The sequence below is a fragment of the Podarcis melisellensis genome (genome assembly GCF_964234715.1).
Source record: "Podarcis melisellensis genome assembly, chromosome: 14".
NCBI lineage: Eukaryota > Metazoa > Chordata > Lepidosauria > Squamata > Lacertidae > Podarcis > Podarcis melisellensis.
The window spans coordinates 48,374,962-48,392,746 of record NC_138546.1 but is presented as its reverse complement, the minus strand read 5'-3'; the positions used below and the strand labels follow the sequence as shown (position 1 = coordinate 48,392,746).

The 17,785-nt window shown below is 44.8% G+C and overlaps 1 protein-coding gene across 17 annotated transcripts in view; it reads left to right on the top strand.

Moving 5' to 3' along the window:
* Positions 1–17,531, top strand: part of TPM1 (tropomyosin 1) — a gene marked incomplete at its 3' end in the record, with an annotated part of 32,975 nt that extends 15,444 nt beyond the window's left edge. For 4 of the 17 annotated variants that reach the window (XM_081887800.1, XM_081887792.1, XM_081887799.1 and 1 more), the window contains 7 exons: positions 403–536; positions 1,711–1,828; positions 2,289–2,359; positions 3,608–3,683; positions 5,493–5,555; positions 6,069–6,138; positions 16,533–17,531. In XM_081887800.1, coding sequence (XP_081743926.1) covers positions 403–536; positions 1,711–1,828; positions 2,289–2,359; positions 3,608–3,683; positions 5,493–5,555; positions 6,069–6,138; positions 16,533–16,615 — 615 coding nt within the window. Of the gene's footprint in view, positions 1–402; positions 537–1,710; positions 1,829–2,288; positions 2,360–2,685; positions 3,684–5,492; positions 5,556–6,068; positions 6,139–8,187; positions 8,271–10,760; positions 11,108–15,103; positions 16,272–16,532 lie in introns of those variants that run through there. The other 13 variants (XM_081887798.1, XM_081887797.1, XM_081887803.1 and 10 more) reach the window with 8 other exon arrangements.
* Positions 17,532–17,785: the final 254 nt, after the last annotated feature.

Below are 17,785 nucleotides of genomic sequence, written 5' to 3'. Positions count from 1 at the left end.
AGGTGAGGTCTGACCAGAGCAGAATTCAGTGGCACTATTACTTCCCTTGATCTAGACGCTATACTCCTATTGATGCAGCCCAGAATTGCATTGGCTTTTTTAGCTGCTGCGTCACACTGTTGCCTCATGTCAAGTTTGTGGTCAACCAAGCTTATTGGTTGCTTATTTTCTACTAACCCCTCAAAACACCACTTTCCCCTATTTGTTTCCGTCTGCTTCCCCCCAGCCTGGCACCCTCCAGATGTTTCAGACTTACAGCTCTGGGGGTTGTAGTCCAAAACACCTGAAGGACGCCGGGGGGGGGGGGGGGAGCTGGCTGAGGTCTCCTTTCCTCTTCACAGTGTGCTTCCCAACCACCTCTTCGGCTCCCTCAAAAGTGATGGTGTTTTCCTTTCTCCGCAGGCTGAGAGCGATGTGGCTTCTCTGAACAGGCGTATCCAACTGGTAGAGGAAGAGTTGGATCGTGCCCAGGAGCGCCTGGCAACAGCCTTGCAGAAACTGGAGGAGGCTGAGAAGGCGGCAGATGAGAGCGAAAGGTGGGGATAGCCCTCCAACTGTTGTCCAATCTCAAAAAAAAACCACCTCAGTTGGGAGGCAGGAGCATAGCAGCTGTTGTGGCCTGGCCTGCCTTTTAGCCTCGGCTGTGTTGGGCCACGTACCCTAATGCACAGCATATCTTGGCAAGAGGGCACCTAGGGAGGAGGGGCACCTGAATGGCCTCTTCACACATCCATATCCTCCCAGAGTTCCCTGAGAAGAGGGATTGTTAAACCATTCTGGGAACTGTAGCTCTCTGAGGGGAACAGGGATTGTCAAAGTGCTCTCAGAACCCTTAACAAACTACAGCTCCCAGAATTCTATGGGGGGCAGGCCATGACCTTTTAAAGTGGTATCATTGCGCTTCAACTCTATGGTGTGAATGTGGACACAAGCATACACACATGCACACACACTCTGACATGGGGCCCAGTCCACCAGGGTATTATTTTATTAAATTTCTCCAAATTTATACAGTTAACTCCCCCTTTGTGTGCATTTGAGGCATGCATGACCACTGAGCCGCACACCATTTTCAGCCCCAGAAGCATGTGGGGCTGGCTTACACAGTCCTCTTGATGCATACAGTGCCTCAGAACGCCACCTCTGTGCAAACGGGAATTCCATGGACACTGGCTCTCCCCCCCCCCCCTTTTAAAGCAAACTAGCAAATAGCCTGTTGCTGTAAGTAGCTGTGTGTTTTGAAGGGAAGTTTGTACCCTTTTACACACCTGTAAAGTATTTGTGAGCAGAGGCACCAAATTGTTCTTTCCCATACGAGTGAGTGGCAGCCATACATGTGCTAGATAGTTGGAATATCTTGAAGTTTAATTTTGGTACCCAAAAGTGCAATGAGCTAGAGGGGGAACCAAAATTTCAGCCCACCAGTGAGGAAGGTACTTGTGGGAAGTTTCTAGTCCTTAATAGTGTTTTAGAATTGTTGAAACTTCCCTAGCCAGAGCGATGGCTGCAGAAGATTTTGGAGGCAGGTGCTTTATATCCCAGGACTATCCAGGGAAGCATAAATTAGGCAAAATCAAAGAGGCCATGCTGATTTGCCTACAGGTCGCAGAAATAACTTTGGGGGGGGGTGAGGGGGAGCAGAATTGTTGAGACACAAATGGGCCTTCAATAGCAAGCTCTTTTCCAACCCTTGTAATTTCTGCCTTCCAGAGGAATGAAGGTCATTGAGAGCAGAGCCCTGAAGGATGAGGAGAAGATGGAGATCCAGGAGATCCAACTCAAGGAGGCCAAACACATTGCAGAGGACGCCGACCGCAAGTATGAAGAGGTGGGTACTTGAGCGCAGCCGGGGGCCCTTGGGAGGTTATTCGGTTTGGCTGCTGTTTACAAGTAGGGAGACTTGAGATGCTCTGCAGAAGGCATGGGGTGGCAGGGTGACCCACTGAGAGACAGTGAGGATCTGAGCGGAGAAGCTTTGTGGAGGAAGCCCACAAGAGCGGGGCGGAAAGTGATGCCTTTTGCCTAGCAAGCATTTGAGAGAGTGTGCTGAAATTTCACAAGGGCAGGATCGCTGGGAGTTGTACCCCACCTCCTGAAGCTTCCTGCCTTCTGAAATAGTCTCCCTCTCCACCTCCCTGTCTCAAGTATGGGCAGCACAGTTACTTGGGGCAACCTTCCCTGACCTGTTGCCCTCCAGATGTTGTTGGGAGATGATTCTCCACCACAGTCTCCATCTTGCTGCTGGGCCCTGAGCCTCCCCCCTCCTTCTGCTTTCCCCATTGCTATAGGTGGCTCGTAAGCTGGTGATCATTGAGAGCGACCTGGAGCGTGCGGAGGAGCGGGCTGAACTGTCAGAAAGGTAGGGGCCACCGCCTGGCCAATTAGAAAAGGGCTCTGGGGTCCGTGCGGCAAGTGTGATGTATGTCGCAGTACATGAGTGTCTGGTGCGGGACGGTGACTGGCTATCTTCCAGCGGCAGCTGCGGGGATCTGCTGCATGCCTTGGCACGCCTGAGTGTGTGTGTGCGCGTGTCGTTGCGCCTGCGTACGTCTGTGCGCTTCCGTGGTGTCTGAGTCGTTTCCTCTGGGGGCTCTCTTATTTGGTCTGGGTCACTGCATGCTTTTTTACTCGCACACGGATTGTTTTGTGAATGGCTCTTGTGCATTTTCATGTGTTCACTAACAGCCAAGCCCGACAGCTGGAGGAACAGTTAAGGATAATGGATCAAACGTTGAAAGCATTAATGGCTGCTGAGGAGAAGGTACTGGAGACAACATACCTCTGTATCTGTGAACCGAATGATCAGGTTTTTTTAGCTGCCACCCAAATCTCCTGGCTACCCTGACCTTCTAGTTAGATGCCTCTTAGCAGTAGTGGCTGGATCTCCCCTTTATCCTTCTCCTTCCTCTCCTGTGTTTGCTTTCTCTCGTCTCTGGTGTGGATGCCGGCGTGAGTGTGCACAGGTGTGTGCTTAACCTTTTTTGTAGCTGATCGAGCCCCAAGAAGAAGCTGAACCTCCTGGGTTGGTTGAAGAGTTTTGGATAAGTTAGCCCTCAGGTGTTCTGGACTACACCTGCCGCTTGGGCTGTTGGGAGCTTAGTCCAAAACATCTGACGTTGGCAGAATAAATAATTCTGAAGCAACCTGGCTATTTGAAAACCCACAGTTGTGCTTGTAGAAGTCACATCTCCATTTGCTCCTGAGTGCAGAAAGAGAATTCCATGGAAAATCAAGACAGAAGATTGTTGCAGCTCTGCAAACAGTTTGAAACTTGCCATTTTGGCCCTGCTGAAATGTGACAGCATTTGTTTGGAGGCTTTTCCACCAGGGACTCTTGGCTCACCCAACCCAGAGCAAGTGTGTGATGGCCCAGTAGCATAGCAGATTTTTGGACAATATTTTGGAGTCCTTCAAAGCAACTTTGGGTTCTGCGATTAATTTATCTCTTTGATCTCAAGTGGGTTCAGCTTCTTTCAAGGCCCTTTCTTAAGCTCTGAGATTCAGTTTTCATTTTTCTCTATCTTTTCTTCCCTCTCTTTCCCTCCCTCCTCCCCCAATGACTGTTCTTCCTCTTGGCCCCTTTCCTCCCTCCATTCCAAAATAATAGCAAATGTGCTGAACTTGAAGAGGAGTTGAAAACTGTGACCAACAACCTGAGGTCGCTGGAAGCTCAGGCAGAAAAGGTATGGTCTAGCTGCGAAAGGTGCAAATGTTACATGATGGGCTTTCCAGGCCACTTGTCAGAATGTTTATTCTGAAGTAAGTCCTGGTGCCTCCAGTGGAGAATTTACTTCCCGAGTACTCTTTTTTTATATTTTACTTGCCACTTATTTCTGATGCTTCTAATGCCATGTTCACACCATACAATTAAAAGCACTAGGGTACTACTTTAAACAGTTGTGGCTTCCCTCAGAGAAATCTGGGGGTTGCAAGAAGATTGGAAGAAATTTAAAGACTATCTACAGAATTCTTGTAAAATTAATGAATGTTAGAATGATGTTGGATAGAAATTAAGTGGTTTCCAGGTGTAATGCTTTAAGAGAATATGAAAAAAGGGTTATAAACAGGTAAAAATCTAATGGTAAGGATTTGCTCAACCAACAATTTGAAGTGGAATACAAAAAAGGGAGGTATGAGGAGGTCCGGGAAACAAGCTAAAGGAAAACTAGCAATGGAAAATCTGTGTGTTTTTAACTATTTTTATTTTGTATTTTTGTTATTTTTTCATCTTTATTGTAATACTTTAAAAAATCTTAATAAATATCCTATTAAAAAAAAGAGAGAAATCTGGGGGGTTGCGGTTTGTTAAGGGTGCTGAGAGTAGTTAAGAGAGATCCCTGTTTCCTTCCTGAAACTACAATTCCTTGAGTGGCTTAATAATCCCTCTTCACGGGGAGCTCTGGCAATTGTAGCTCTGTGCAGGGGAATAGAAGTATCCTAGTAACTCTCAGCACCTTTAACAAACTACAGCTCCCAAAATTCCTTGGGGTAAGCCATGACCATTTAAAGTGATATCATTGCACTTCTAATGTATGGTGTGAGTGTGACCTTAATCACCCAAAGCTCCCAAGGTGATACTTGCAGTGAATACAATACAGATTGGATGGGTTTTGAAGCTTCCTCAGATGACTCTTTCCTCTACTTAGCTGTGTCCAGAGGGCTGCTGTCAGGTCTTGGGCAAAGGAGCACATTTCCATGCCCTTCTGTTTTGAGATCTGTTTAACTGAGAGGATTGGGGATTGAACTTGAGATCTTCTGCAAGCAAAACACTGCTCTCTCTACTGAGACCTACAGTAAAACAGAACTGTAAAAGCATTCTGTAATAAAACAGTATAATGACAGTTTTGTTTAGGGTTGCAAAGTGGATTTCTTATTACTATTCTAAAAAAAGAGAGAGAGCAACAGTCACTTGTTGCCAGATGAAAGCTGTGTGTCTTTGACCCTTTAACTAGATTTCTGAGAATCGGCAATGGATGCTTTCAAGAACAGACTGTGACTATGGCTTGTAGCATTATGAAGCTGAACAAGGAACCCAATAGGCTGTCTTTTAATCATCCTGTGTCAGGAGTTCTGTGCTGTAGTGCAAACTTCTTTCAATATTCCCGCCCTCCCGGGCATGAGAGAGATTGTGCAGTCCTGCAGAAACAGCTGGTTTGAGCCAGAGATTATAAGCCTGGGTGGGGAGCCAGTGACCCGGGCAAGGTGGCTAATGGTCAGTGGTGGTGGGATTTGGGAGTCCAGCAATATTTGAAGGGCCATTCCTGTTATAAGCTTTTCAACTGTTAATGCATTTAGCTTACAACAGGCTATCGCTTGGGCTTGCACAATGAAATCTGAACACTTACTCCTGGCATTGCAGTTTTGCTGGTTTCCTCTCATGCAGTTATTTTTAGTGGTTTTTCAATTTGTGATTGTAAAGATATTGGACGTTGCCACCTCAGTGCTGCCCATGTCTGCTCAGTTGACCTTCCTTTGGTCTGCTTAATCTACAGTACTCACAGAAGGAAGACAAGTATGAAGAGGAGATCAAGGTCCTTACTGACAAACTGAAAGAGGTAAAAATGCCGCTGTATCCTTGGGACAGAAGCCACCCCTCCTCTTTTCCCTGCAGCTTTTAAGAGATTTTGGCCAAACACCATGAAGAATCTTATTTCTTGCCCAAGTGGAGGGCATGAGAGCTTTGCTCTGCTCTTGGGAAACTTCCATTCTGATCAGAAAATGTTCTTTGTGGTCTGCATGTACTAAAAAGACAGAGGGCTGCATCCAATTTTAGGCCATTGATTTTGGGTCCATAAATTTTAATAGTTCTACTCTGAGCATAATGTAATTGGATGTCACCTATAAATATAATTGTTGCCCTGGGCTCCTTTGGTAGGAAGGGCAAGATACAACATGAATAAAAAAAAATAATTGAAATGCTATATTGTTGTATTTGGAGCTGGTTTCCCACTCTGTTTTGGAAGATTCTCCTGCTGCCGCCACCCAGCCTCTTTGCACAATGCAGACGCTTTCCTAGACCTTCCTTGTGCTTTTTGACCATTGCCTTTGTGTGTTTTCTTGGCCTCCAGGCTGAGACCCGAGCTGAGTTTGCAGAGAGGTCGGTAACTAAGCTGGAGAAGAGCATTGATGACTTAGAAGGTACGTTTCTTTATTTGCATCCCTTGCTAAGCTAGAAGGCTGAGACAGCAAACTCCATCTTTGAAGTAGGCACTTGCAGTGGACAATTGCTAATTTTTGGTCAATACTGGTAAGCGTCTGCCATGGATAAGTGCCAGGCAGCAGAGGTTGGGAGACCCCTCCCTAGCATCACTGCGTCTGGAACGGAAGTGACCACTAGGCAAGGGAGGAAGGTTGCTGGCTGAACTTGCCTTTCATGAACAGGAGGGGACGCAGGTGGCGCTGTGGTCTAAACCACTGAGTCTCTCAGGCTTGCTGATCAGAAGGTCAGCAGTTTGAATCCCCGTGACGGGGTTAGCTCCTGTTGCTCTGTCCCAGCTCCCGCCAACCTAGCAGTTCAAAAGCACACCAGCGCGAGTAAATAAATAGGTACTGCTGTGGCAGGAAGCTAAATGGCATTTCCACATAGTCAGATTTGACAGGACTTAACCTTTACCTTTAACGCCTGAACAGGGCAGATGAATAACAATTGGCTGAAAATGGGGTTTCAGAATGTTTGATAACTGGCTTTAGACAGAAGGTTTTGTTTTTGCCTCTTTCTCTTTTGTCTCTGTCCCTTTGGTGTCTCAAGACTTCATTCTCTTGAATATTGAACTCTACTTCCTCCTCCTCCTCCTCCTCCTGGTCCTTCTGGAATATTCCACCGTAAAAAAAAAAGAACAAGTCAGATAGGAAATACTATGAGTGCCTTAAGATCACAGGCTGAAAATGTCAGCCAAGAGAGGCATTGCAGTTGCTCCCATTAGGAATGTTGCAAGTTGACATAGTTATCTGATGGAGATGATGAATGAAGGTCAAGACAGCCATTTGGTGGCACCTACTGACTCCACTGTCAGCGACATTTGAAGCCTTGCTTGTGTGTTAATGGGGAGCATCTGTTTAGCAGTTACATGCACCGTTTGCTTCCAAGGTCTTCACAAGTCCTTGGAATTTTCTTCTGTGTTGCTTGAACACTTGGGGAAGTGGAAGTAGTTGCTGGAGAGCCTTCCTCCAAGTCTTCCTGTTCTTGTTGGGGTGTGAGGCCTGACCCTGTTCTCATTCTGTAGGGAACTGCTGCGTGGGAAGGGGTTGTCTGCTGTTATACTGGAAGAATGTTTTGGATTTGGACTTTGCCAGCTTGTGTGTTCTGGTGCTTCCAACAGGGAGAGGGTGGAAGGGGGCCTACATCTCCGGGGGAAAGGAGGAGTTTGGTTTCAGAGCCCCTTGGGCCTCAGCGCTATTCTTTCTGCTGAGCCAGTCTGCTGTCTGACCCTGTGACAGTGGCACCAGGTCCAAGAGTTCAAGCCCCATGATGCAATGACAGAATCGGAAGGAGCAGTAGGAGAGATAAGGACTTTGACGGGTCCTAGAGAAAAAAAAATCCCGCTGGTGAAATGCTGGTGCCCCAATGTGTTTCTGGTAGGAAAGCCTTCCTTAGGTGGGACTGTGCAACTTCTGCTTCAAGCTGTGTCTAGGCCACAGACTTCTCCAACCTGGTGCCCTCCAGATGCTTTGGACTACTTAATACCCCCCAAGCCAGCACAGTTGCATCATGCTGGAGCTGATGTTGTAGTCCAGGCATCTGGAGGGCACTGGTTTGGAGAAGGCTGGTCTAAACTGTACAACTTTTGGCTGCAGAGATGGAACAGCTCAAATGCATGTAGAAAAATAGATAGGAACAAGTTTTATCCAGGTTTAATGGAAAGCTAGCATCTAGGAGAGTTTTTGCAGTATCACTTTGATGTTTGTTTCCCACCATTTGCTTGCTGAGGAATGCTGAATTGTTATTATTTCTACCCACATATAGCAACTCCACCGCTTGAATTCTTTTTGAACCCATTTGACTCATTTGTTTTCTTTTGCTTTCTCTCACACCTCTCCTGTGCCACACGCTGCCGCCTTCCACACACCTCCACCTCTCCCCTCCTGGCTGCCGTGACTTCCGGACGGTGTTTTGCTTCCACATCACCCTTGGTCACTGCCTCCTCCTCCTCCTCCCACTTCTTCTGCCTTCCCCTTGGTGACTCTCAGATGAGTTGTATGCTCAGAAACTCAAGTACAAGGCCATCAGCGAGGAGCTGGATCACGCTCTCAACGACATGACTTCCATGTAATTGGCCTCTTGTTTCTGCCTGCCCCTCTGCCCCCGAGGCGCCTCGCTGCTGCAGCCTTGCAGGTTAAACTGGCTCACTCTTTAGTGCAGGGCTGGCCCCTTCGCACGACTGGTGCTGGCATGGCTGTGGTCTGATGGCAGCATCTAGGGTGGGGGGAAAACATTTTAAATAAAAGTAAGCTTCCAACCTTTAAAATCTTGGAGAGTTTGTTAAATGTCTCCTAATAATTTCCATGCCAGTTTCGTGGTTTCATAGAGCACAAGGCATTCCTAGTCAGCAATAGATTGGCTGGCAGCCAAATTCATAACACAATTATTGGCAATCAGCTGTGAGGTCCCCCAGACACCCAGTGCAATTCCTTTTGCTGGGCAGCTTACCAGACTCTCTTAACGAGAGGGAAATTCAATGATCTTTGAGCGTTTTCTATTGCAGTAAAGAGTGGGCACGTTTCATGCTTGGATAGTTGAATTTATCTGACATTCCTACAAGGCTCATTTTTACCTAAGTGTGTGTCCATCCTGCTCTCTCCCTACACCCTTTTTGGAGTGTTTCTTCTTCAAGTTCTCTTCTGTTGCAGCATTTCTAAAGTTCTGTTCCCAAATTTAGTAAGTTTTTACGGTTGCATTCCTAACCTCCACTGCTAGGAGATGAACTCAGTTGAAATCAGTGGAATGTACTTCCTAGTAAACACACTTCAGCTTGGATAAACTATGCTACCTGCGGGCCACCTGCTTTTAAAAACAGCCACACACTTATTGGATCCTGCTTCTCAATATCATTTTGCTTCACTCTTTCATGCATTCCTGCTATGCAAGAGGTTCGGTGTAGTTAACAGACTTTGGTGCATGTTGCTTTAAGAGAAATAAGGGCACTCAGGGATCTTCAATGACACTTGGGGGATTCAGGACAGACATCCCTCTGAATACCAGTTGCTACAAATCACAAGTGGGGTGAGTTGCTGTCGTGCACTGGGATCCTGCTTTGCAGATTTCCCATAATAGGCCTCTGGTTGTACACTAGGAGAACAGTGACATCTTCCCATTTTTTCAGATTCTCAGAACATGGCAAGGAGTTTTAAAGTGAGAGATCAGGTGATCTTGGCTTCCTTCACCCCCCCCCCCCAAAAAAATCAGCTCAGGATGAGTTTGCAGTATATTGCAGTCCATATATCTTATTTCTGTGGAGAGATCTTGGGGGCTTAGGATTGGTGTAATCCAGCGGCCAAAGGGAGCTGCTGCTTTCACACTCTGCCTGCTTCCCACTGGTTGGGCATGGTCAAAAGATGGAATGCAGGTTTCTTTGAAATAATTATTCCCTAGTTAGGGAAAGGAAACAAAGGCATAGAAATTGCTGAAATAATGTACCATCAGTGCTGAGTCTTAGAACACCTAAGTAGCCCATAAAACAAGTAGCCCATAGATAGTGGAAATTGCTGGGAGTTTGAGTCTGTGGGGTCGATTTGCTTTTTAACGTCTTAGAAATGCTGAGCAGAAGTCAACTGTCCTGTACTGAGAACTCGTAACAAGAAATTTGCTAACTTATTTAAAAACAGCAAAAGGGGAAATCTCAACCTACTTCCCAAATTGCATGGCTAGCTTCTTTGCAAAATTTCAGTACTTTTAAATTCCTGCATATTGACTGAACGTTGCACACTAACACAATAACCTTCTTGGCTAAAGAAAGTAGAGATTTTTTTCCAGGTCCTGCTTGAGAGGGAATTTGGAAAAGGCAGGTGAGGAAGTTGGATATGCCTGGCTTGAAATAGCAGGTGTGTGAATAAGGGTCTGCCAGCCTTCTCCACCCTGCTCTGCCCCCTGCGATGTTCGGCTCTAGCTCCCCTTATTCCTGGCCGTTGGCCATTCTGGCCGGGGCTGATGGGAGTTAGAGACCAGCAACATCTGGAGAGCACCAGACTGCTTTTGACTCTTGAAATGGTGTGTGCCCAGAGCTGCTCTGAATCAAGCTGCAGAAATAGATGTTTTTAAGACCGTTTTTTGTATATGTTTTGAAAGTGAATATTAATTGTGAATATTAAAAAGAAATAACTGCCAAGAGTGCTTGTGGAGGCAATTGGCTTCTTCCCTCCAATGAACCCTGCACCCCTTACACTGACGGTCATTTTCTTTGTCACCCCAGTCACTCTAAAGTGGGGGGGGGTGCAATTAAGACGCCCATGAGCTCAAAGTCCCCTCCCTCCCAGGCTGATTTGCATAAATTTGTCATGATGAGCAAGGCATGTTCTGAGTGCTGTGTTTGGAGGTACTGAAAAATGTTGGCTCTGGCAGCCCCCCACCCCACCCCAGTTTGGGAGGGCTGACAGCCCCAGCTGTGAAATGTTTCATTACAGTGGGAGCAGCCCTCTGATCAAAGCTGGCTTTGTTTCTCTGACCTGTTGCCTCTCTCCTGTCTTGCTCCTCCCCCTTGCTGCTGCCTCTTCCACGCCATCCATGATGCCATTTTTTTCATTTCCTTTCTTTTATCTCTGTGCAGATAAATGTCTTTGCTTCACTCCTCCAAAGACACCTTCGTCATGCTGGACAACCCATCTTTTCCAAGCTGCTGGCTGTTTCTCAGTACACGGTCCTGTCCTTCTCGCCCAGTTTCCCTTTAACCTTTTCCTCCTAGCTCTCCCTTTGCTCGCAGGACGTGGGGTGAACACTGTCTCTTCCTCTCTCCTCCCTCTTCTGTGCCTTTTCGACTGTACAGAAACTGGCCAACCTTCAGTGTAAAATAAAAAAAAGAATCCCACTGTGTAAGCTGTATCTCTTTTGCTATTTCTTTTATTTATTTCCATCATTTCAAGTATGAATAAAATAAAAAAATCTGCTTTCTCGCCATTAGGGATTTATTCTTACTTTCTATTTTAGTTTATTTTTTGCCTCTCTCTTCCACTCTACCCTCCCCCCTCATCCCATTTCACAAACCTCCTGTCTTTAATCCAAGAATGCAGCATCTGTAGTGTAACCTCCCATTGTTGGATGGAAAAAGGGTCTCCTTTTTAAAGCGAGTTTCCTTTTTCTTCCTTGACTTCTCCCTCCCTCTTAGCCAGGTGAGACAATATAAGCTGGATTCTTAAGAAGTATTTGTTTAAAAGTGTGGGCATTTGGAAGCCTGTCAGCTTAGAACTAAGGGTCTCTGCATATGGTGAAAGTCCACTGTAGCCAGGCTTCTGTGTGTGGACGCTCTCAGAACTGAGTGTTCTGAGAATCTCAGCTTCCACTTAAAAATAAACACGGTTCTAACCCTTATGATTCTGGAGGCGATCGAAGGGGAAGGTGGCAGAACCACATCCAACAAAGGAAGCGAAAACCCAGATTGAGCAAAGAGCTGAGGCTGAGAAAAGTCCTCTTTAATAGGCTCTCTCCTCTCTTCCCAGCTGGTCAATTACAAAGTGTTCATTAGAAGGTTTTTGAACATATATTTTTCACATGTCACAGGCTGAACTCATATTGGTTTGGACCATCGTGGATCAGTCTGTGGTTGGGGAATTGCCCAGTGTAGCTGTTGGCTGGAAATATTTCCCTACTGGTGAAGGTGTTGGCCAGTTGGTTGCCAGGGTGGTATTTGGCTTGCAAAACAGTTTTCTTCCTCTGAAGACCTAGGCAGGCAAGCAACTCCAAATCTGCAAGAGTGATCAAATGGAAATAAGTCATGATACGGACAGGACAATAAGAAAATGTGATGATACGTTCAATACAATAATTGTTTCATCTGTGAAAAATGGAAATGCTCCAGAATTAACTGGTGGCTAGCTGGCAAAATTCGATTTTATTTGAATCCTCATCATAAGCCATCCATCTAATGTGAAGATAAATGAGGAAGGCATAATCCTCATATAAGAAGAAACATTGCTAACATTGCAGTCCTGCGAAGGTCTGCTTGGAACTAGACCCAGCTGAATTCAGTGTTGCTTACTCCCAAGTAAGTGGGTGCATGCCCACTTATTTGAGAGTAATCCCATTAAACAAATTTGTAATCAAATTCTGAATAGATATGTACAGTTGTTCCTTGGATCTCGAACGCCTTGGCTCCCGAAAGATTGAAACCTGGAAGTAAGTGTTATGGTTTTCGAACGTTCTTGTGGAGTCCGAACGTCCGACAGGGCTTCCAATGGGCTACAGCCAATCATAAGCCGCGCTTTGGTTTTTGTACGTTTTGGAAGCCGAACAGACTTCTGGAACGGATTCTGTTTGACTTCCAAGGTACAACTGTATATTGTGTTTCATGTCACCGGGCCAGTCTTATTTATTTATTTGTGACATTTACATATCATCAAGTAATGCACATCTTCTGAGATGCTTACAGTAGAAGTTTGCTAGCTGATGAAAACTTGCTTGAAGACCTGCATGCTTTCCCAGGGCCCCAGCTTAGAATAATAATAGATATTACTGGCTATGGTGGGTAGAATTCTACAGTGGTTTAATGTTTTTAAATACGTATTTTATTTAAAGTGTATTTGTTTGTTTTTTGTTGTTTTTTTGTAAGTGCTCTGAAATTATTTGGAGGGAGAGTATGTGAGGGAAAGTATGTATAGAAATAAATGTGCATAGCAGTAAGATAAAAATATGAATACAAATAAAGTATATCTAAAAGGCATTCTCACATCAAGAATGCACCCTCTAGATGTTTTGGAATAGAACTCTATTAATCCCCAGCCAGCAGGGCCAGTTCTCTGGGCTGATGGGAGTTGTAGTTCAAAATATATGGAGAGCACCAAGTTTGGAAGGCTGCAACAGGCCTGGCCTTTCTATTAGCACCCCAACACTAAGCTGCTCATTGAGAGTCCCAACAACCAAAGCAAGAGAAATTGAGGCTGGTGGCTTCCTCCATAGCTGTTGGAAATAACTGGTCCATTGGAGCATCTGTACCTTGATTTGAGAGAGCCACTTGGACACATATTTTACTCATGTACATGATACTTACAGATGTATGATCTCATTGATACACGCCAAAGGACCCAATGACTTGGTGAAGTTTCTTGTGAGAATTGATTCTACTTCATAATACATGGATGGTTTCGTGGTAGCACAAATTAATTTCATCAGTGAAAATGGACATGTTACCAGTTTTATTCTGTTGTTATCATGACTTATTTCACTTCTGTGTCACACTTTTGGTACTGGACTTCTATGTTTTGTTTAGTTCGCTGGTTAATCATAAATGTGTTAAATGTTATTATTTTTATATACTTGAAATATGTTGAGAAAACAATGTAGGGGCAAGCCTTAGCCGCTCCATGGTCATTTATGTATTTAGCTTGTATCAAAATCTCAAAGCAACACGTTACGTAAAAGAATCAGGCCATACAGCTCAATGCCAATAAATTACATATAACAATTACATTACAAATTACCAATCAATTACTTAAATAAATAAAAGAGCAGCTGAAGGACTGAAAGTCATCACATCAAACGTATCTCCCGGCAATGATTCCTCTGGTCATATTCTGTCCAGTGTAATATTACCCAGTTTATTTACAAAAATGCAGTCTCATAAACATACGCATATCTTATGGGATATTTGAGGTTCTTCTGGGGATAAAAGGAGGCAGTGAAGAGCTGTTCAAAAACTTCTTTTTGAATGATGCATTCAACACCCTGCCCTTTGGCTAGCCACTATAAAGAGACCATAATGGGATCTTTTCATACAAGCAGGAAAGCCTGTCTCACTTGGATCTTATCATAGAGGTTTCTGGGTGCTCTCTGTTCAACAATGGAGCTGGCATGGGTAGTGGTTAGAGTGTTGGACTTTCAGGGGTCAGCAAACTTTCAGCAGGGGGCCGGTCCACTGTCCCTAAGACCTTGTGGGGGGCCGGACTATATTTTGAAAAATATAATGAATTGAAAAAATAACGAGTTCCTATGCCCCACAAATAACCCAGAGATGCATTTTAAATAAAAGGACACATTCTACTCATGTGAAAACACGCTGATTCCCGGACCGTCCGCGGGCCGGATTTAGAAGGCGATTGGGCCGCATCCGGCCCCTGGGTCTTAGTTTGACCAGGGTTCAAGTTACAGCCTCTCAGCCTAACCTCACAGGGTTGCTGTGAGGATAAAATGGAAAGAGGGAGAACCCTGTACACCATTTCAAGCTCCTTGAAGAAGGTGGGAGAAATCAGTGGGGAAAAGTTCAGAGAAATGTGTCTAACGTGTGTAAAATGTGTTTGCGTTTGAAAAAGTGAGCCACAAATAAAGTCCGGCTGCAGCCTTTACATTGCCAGGAAAATGCCACAGCCTCCTAGGACATCAGGAAGCTGCTATAGGGCAAGGCTTCTGTTCAAGGCTCTGGAACAACTCAGAGGTGTGGAAAGCTGGGATGAATTATGGGACGGAAGATTTTGGTTGGCCAGTGTGGGAAAGACTATCTTCTGAATGGTGCCCCAAACCCTGATACTTGGCCGTCTCCTGGCCTGCCACAATCTTCTGACGTGGTTATTGGCGGTGAGCGCATTGCCCACTTTTGACGGTAGAATGTTCTTCCTGGCTGGTGTTCTGCCGTGCCTGTAACAAGAGCATGAGGAACCTCCAGCTGTTACTGGACTCCAGCTTCCATGTGTCCCAGCTAACTTGGCTAATGGTCAGGGCTGATGGGAGTTGTAGTCCAACAGCATCTGGGCCATCACTAACACTGGACCTGTTTGAGCTTTTGAAGTCTGTGTTTCCATCTCAGGATTTCTCGAAACTCGTGCACTTTTCCAATGTCTTTCTGGCTACTGAGCTGTCTGCATGGGGTGAATTTTCTGGTTAATTTTTTGGTCTGTCTCTAACCTTCTCTTCCTTCTGCCTCTTCCTCCTTCTTTTTTCTCCTGATTCGCTTGCTGACTTGCACAGACCACCTCTACCAGCAGCTTGAGCAAAACCGCCGTCTAACTAACGAACTAAAGTTGGCCCTGAACGAGGATTAAGCTTTAGTAGGAACCAACCCTTTCTAACAAATGTGCTTGTGATTCAGTTGATATTGAAATATGCAAGAGACCTGTGCGAGTAAGAAATATTGCTTCGGTGATTGTTGGAGGTGAAACTGGCTTGACTTAGGGACATTTTAAAATTTCACCGATCAGTTGTGCTCTGTTTAGAATTTTTCCTTTATTTTTCAAAGGCCAGCTGTATGCCTGGTGATTATTTTACAAACAGAGAGGAAACCAAGCAGCCTTCCTCTTAGAGTGGAGTTTTCACTAGTAACACACAGAGGTGGGAGCGGAGAGAACTTGGAAACCTGAATCTTTTATTTAAAAGATCTCAAATCAAATGTACTCCCAGCTGCTTATTTGGAATCTGAACCCCATAAGTTTGAGTCCCGGTAAAAACAGCTTTTGTTTATGGGTTAAACTACCCACCTAAAGCAGAGGCTGTTATTGAGAACCTCTGACCAGTTTAAAGGTACACTTGCATCATAACAAGGTCACTGTTACTGTTGGGTTGTATGTGGTACTGCAGTTTCTGTGCTTATGTCAGCATCACTGAAGCGTGTTTAGTGGCTGTCCTACAAAGTGTGCATGTAACAAAACTAAGAACTGTTGTAAAACTCTCTCTTTCTTTTTCTTTCTTTTTCTTTTGCGGGCTGGGGGAGGTTGGAAGGCTGCTGTAAAAATAAGTCAACTGGGGTTTTTTTCCATACAGTCAAACTGGTCCCCCCCTCCCGGCTTTCATTTTCTGGTAGTCGTTAAATATCAAATGGGTAGAACTGCTTCTGAAGTCCTGTCATCAGCATTTTTAAGAACATGTTTGCATTTCCTCCTGGACTTTCCCTGGAACTGGCTGCGTGACATGCTTTTGTACCTTTCCCTATTACTATTTTTTAAAGAAAAATTAGAAAACTCATTGAATTGAGTTGGCAGCCGTCATGTGACATAAGGTTGATGGGTTTTTTGGTGCCACTAGGATTAAAACAAAAAACACTCCCCAAAGTTGTAGCTTAACTTACTCTGTTTAGTTCCCCACCACCACCTGGTTCTTTGGTGTTATGTTTGATATGATATGAGCCAGGTGTCTTTGTGCCAAAAACAAGTCCCAGTTCTTGGCTGCTGCCTCCTTTGATGATGGACCCAACAGATAACTCGCTTCTCATTTGGCAAAGGTGTTTTGGGGCTGCTGCCTGCTCTGAAGTGTGTTGCCTTTGTCACCGCCTAGTTGATGTTAATCCTAATATGTCGTGGTCATGCACCCTTCATGCTCATTTACAAATGATATTTGCCTGTGTACAGTTAATATAAAGCAATGACATTTTTTTTCATAACTTGACTTTTCTAATCCAAAACAGAGAAAGTGGCTCATGCCAAAGAAGAGAACCTCAATATGCATCAAATGCTGGATCAAACTTTACTGGAGCTAAACAACATGTGAAAACCACCATAGCTGCGGCCACACCACTGTCAGCTTTGTTTTGATTTATTTTTTCACCTGCTTGCCATGAAACCCTGAAATGTGTCTTTATTTTATTACTGTCCCCCCATGTTGCTATACTCACAGGTCCACTTGCTAAACCCCAGGCATGGAGTCAGGGAAAACAACATATATACACATGTATATGTATATGTATGGGGTTAGGCTCCATGTGGCTGTGAATCAGCTGTGCCATATTCCTGGCCCTAATGTTGCCTCTGTTTTGTAGAATTCAGTGCTGCAAATTGTGTGCAGCTTTTGCTGGGGGGGGGGAGGGGGCAGGTGATGGCAGAAATGTTCTCTTCCACCTGTCCAGCCAACTTAGATATTAAACAAAGATTGATGTTAGAAACTCAGGAGAGGAACAAGGAGGGGCGTGTGTGTTTGACATTCCTTGAAACTAAAGGTACTTGTGTGGTCCTTTGAATGGTATTTCTTTAATCTCAGCGGTTTGTCCAGCTCAGTAATTTGGTTTCTTTGGAGATGCCTCAAGCTGCAAAGGTTTGGCCTTTGCATTTGAGAACAAAACAGGCCTGTAGGCTCCATTTTAAACTATTTAATGCCTGAGTTGAAAACGTGCAATTTACAGCTCACTACAAATGGTTAGGCAGCATTTTGGTCTGCAAAAAGTCATTCCATGGCAGCGTCTTAAGATCCGCTGCACTGGGGAACAAACCAAACATTTTTCATCAATGGATTCCAGTTGTTAACTCTGTTTTTGTCTGAAACACAAGGGAATCAAATACATTTGGTATTTGCCACATGTTTGTTTGACACACTTTTTTTTAGCAGTTTTAAAAAAAACGTATCTGTATGTAAACATTGTATAATTGATAATAGAATAAAAGAACAAGCACTCTAGGACATTTTGTAAAAACATGCTGCCTTGTGATCTTTATTTTCCCATCTTACGGGTTTTGTGCATGCAGCTTTTCTGTTATGGTGATGGAAACGGGAGGAAGGGTGTCATCGTTCCAGCACTGGCAAGACATAGGATGGAAAATGGGGGTTCCAGCAAACCTAATCCTCAACTTCAGATTCTTTTAAAGGTTCTATCAAAAATTGGGGGGGGGGGAGGAGAGGTATAATGCCTAAGTGAAAAGTAATTTGGGGGGGGTGGTGAGGAGTCTG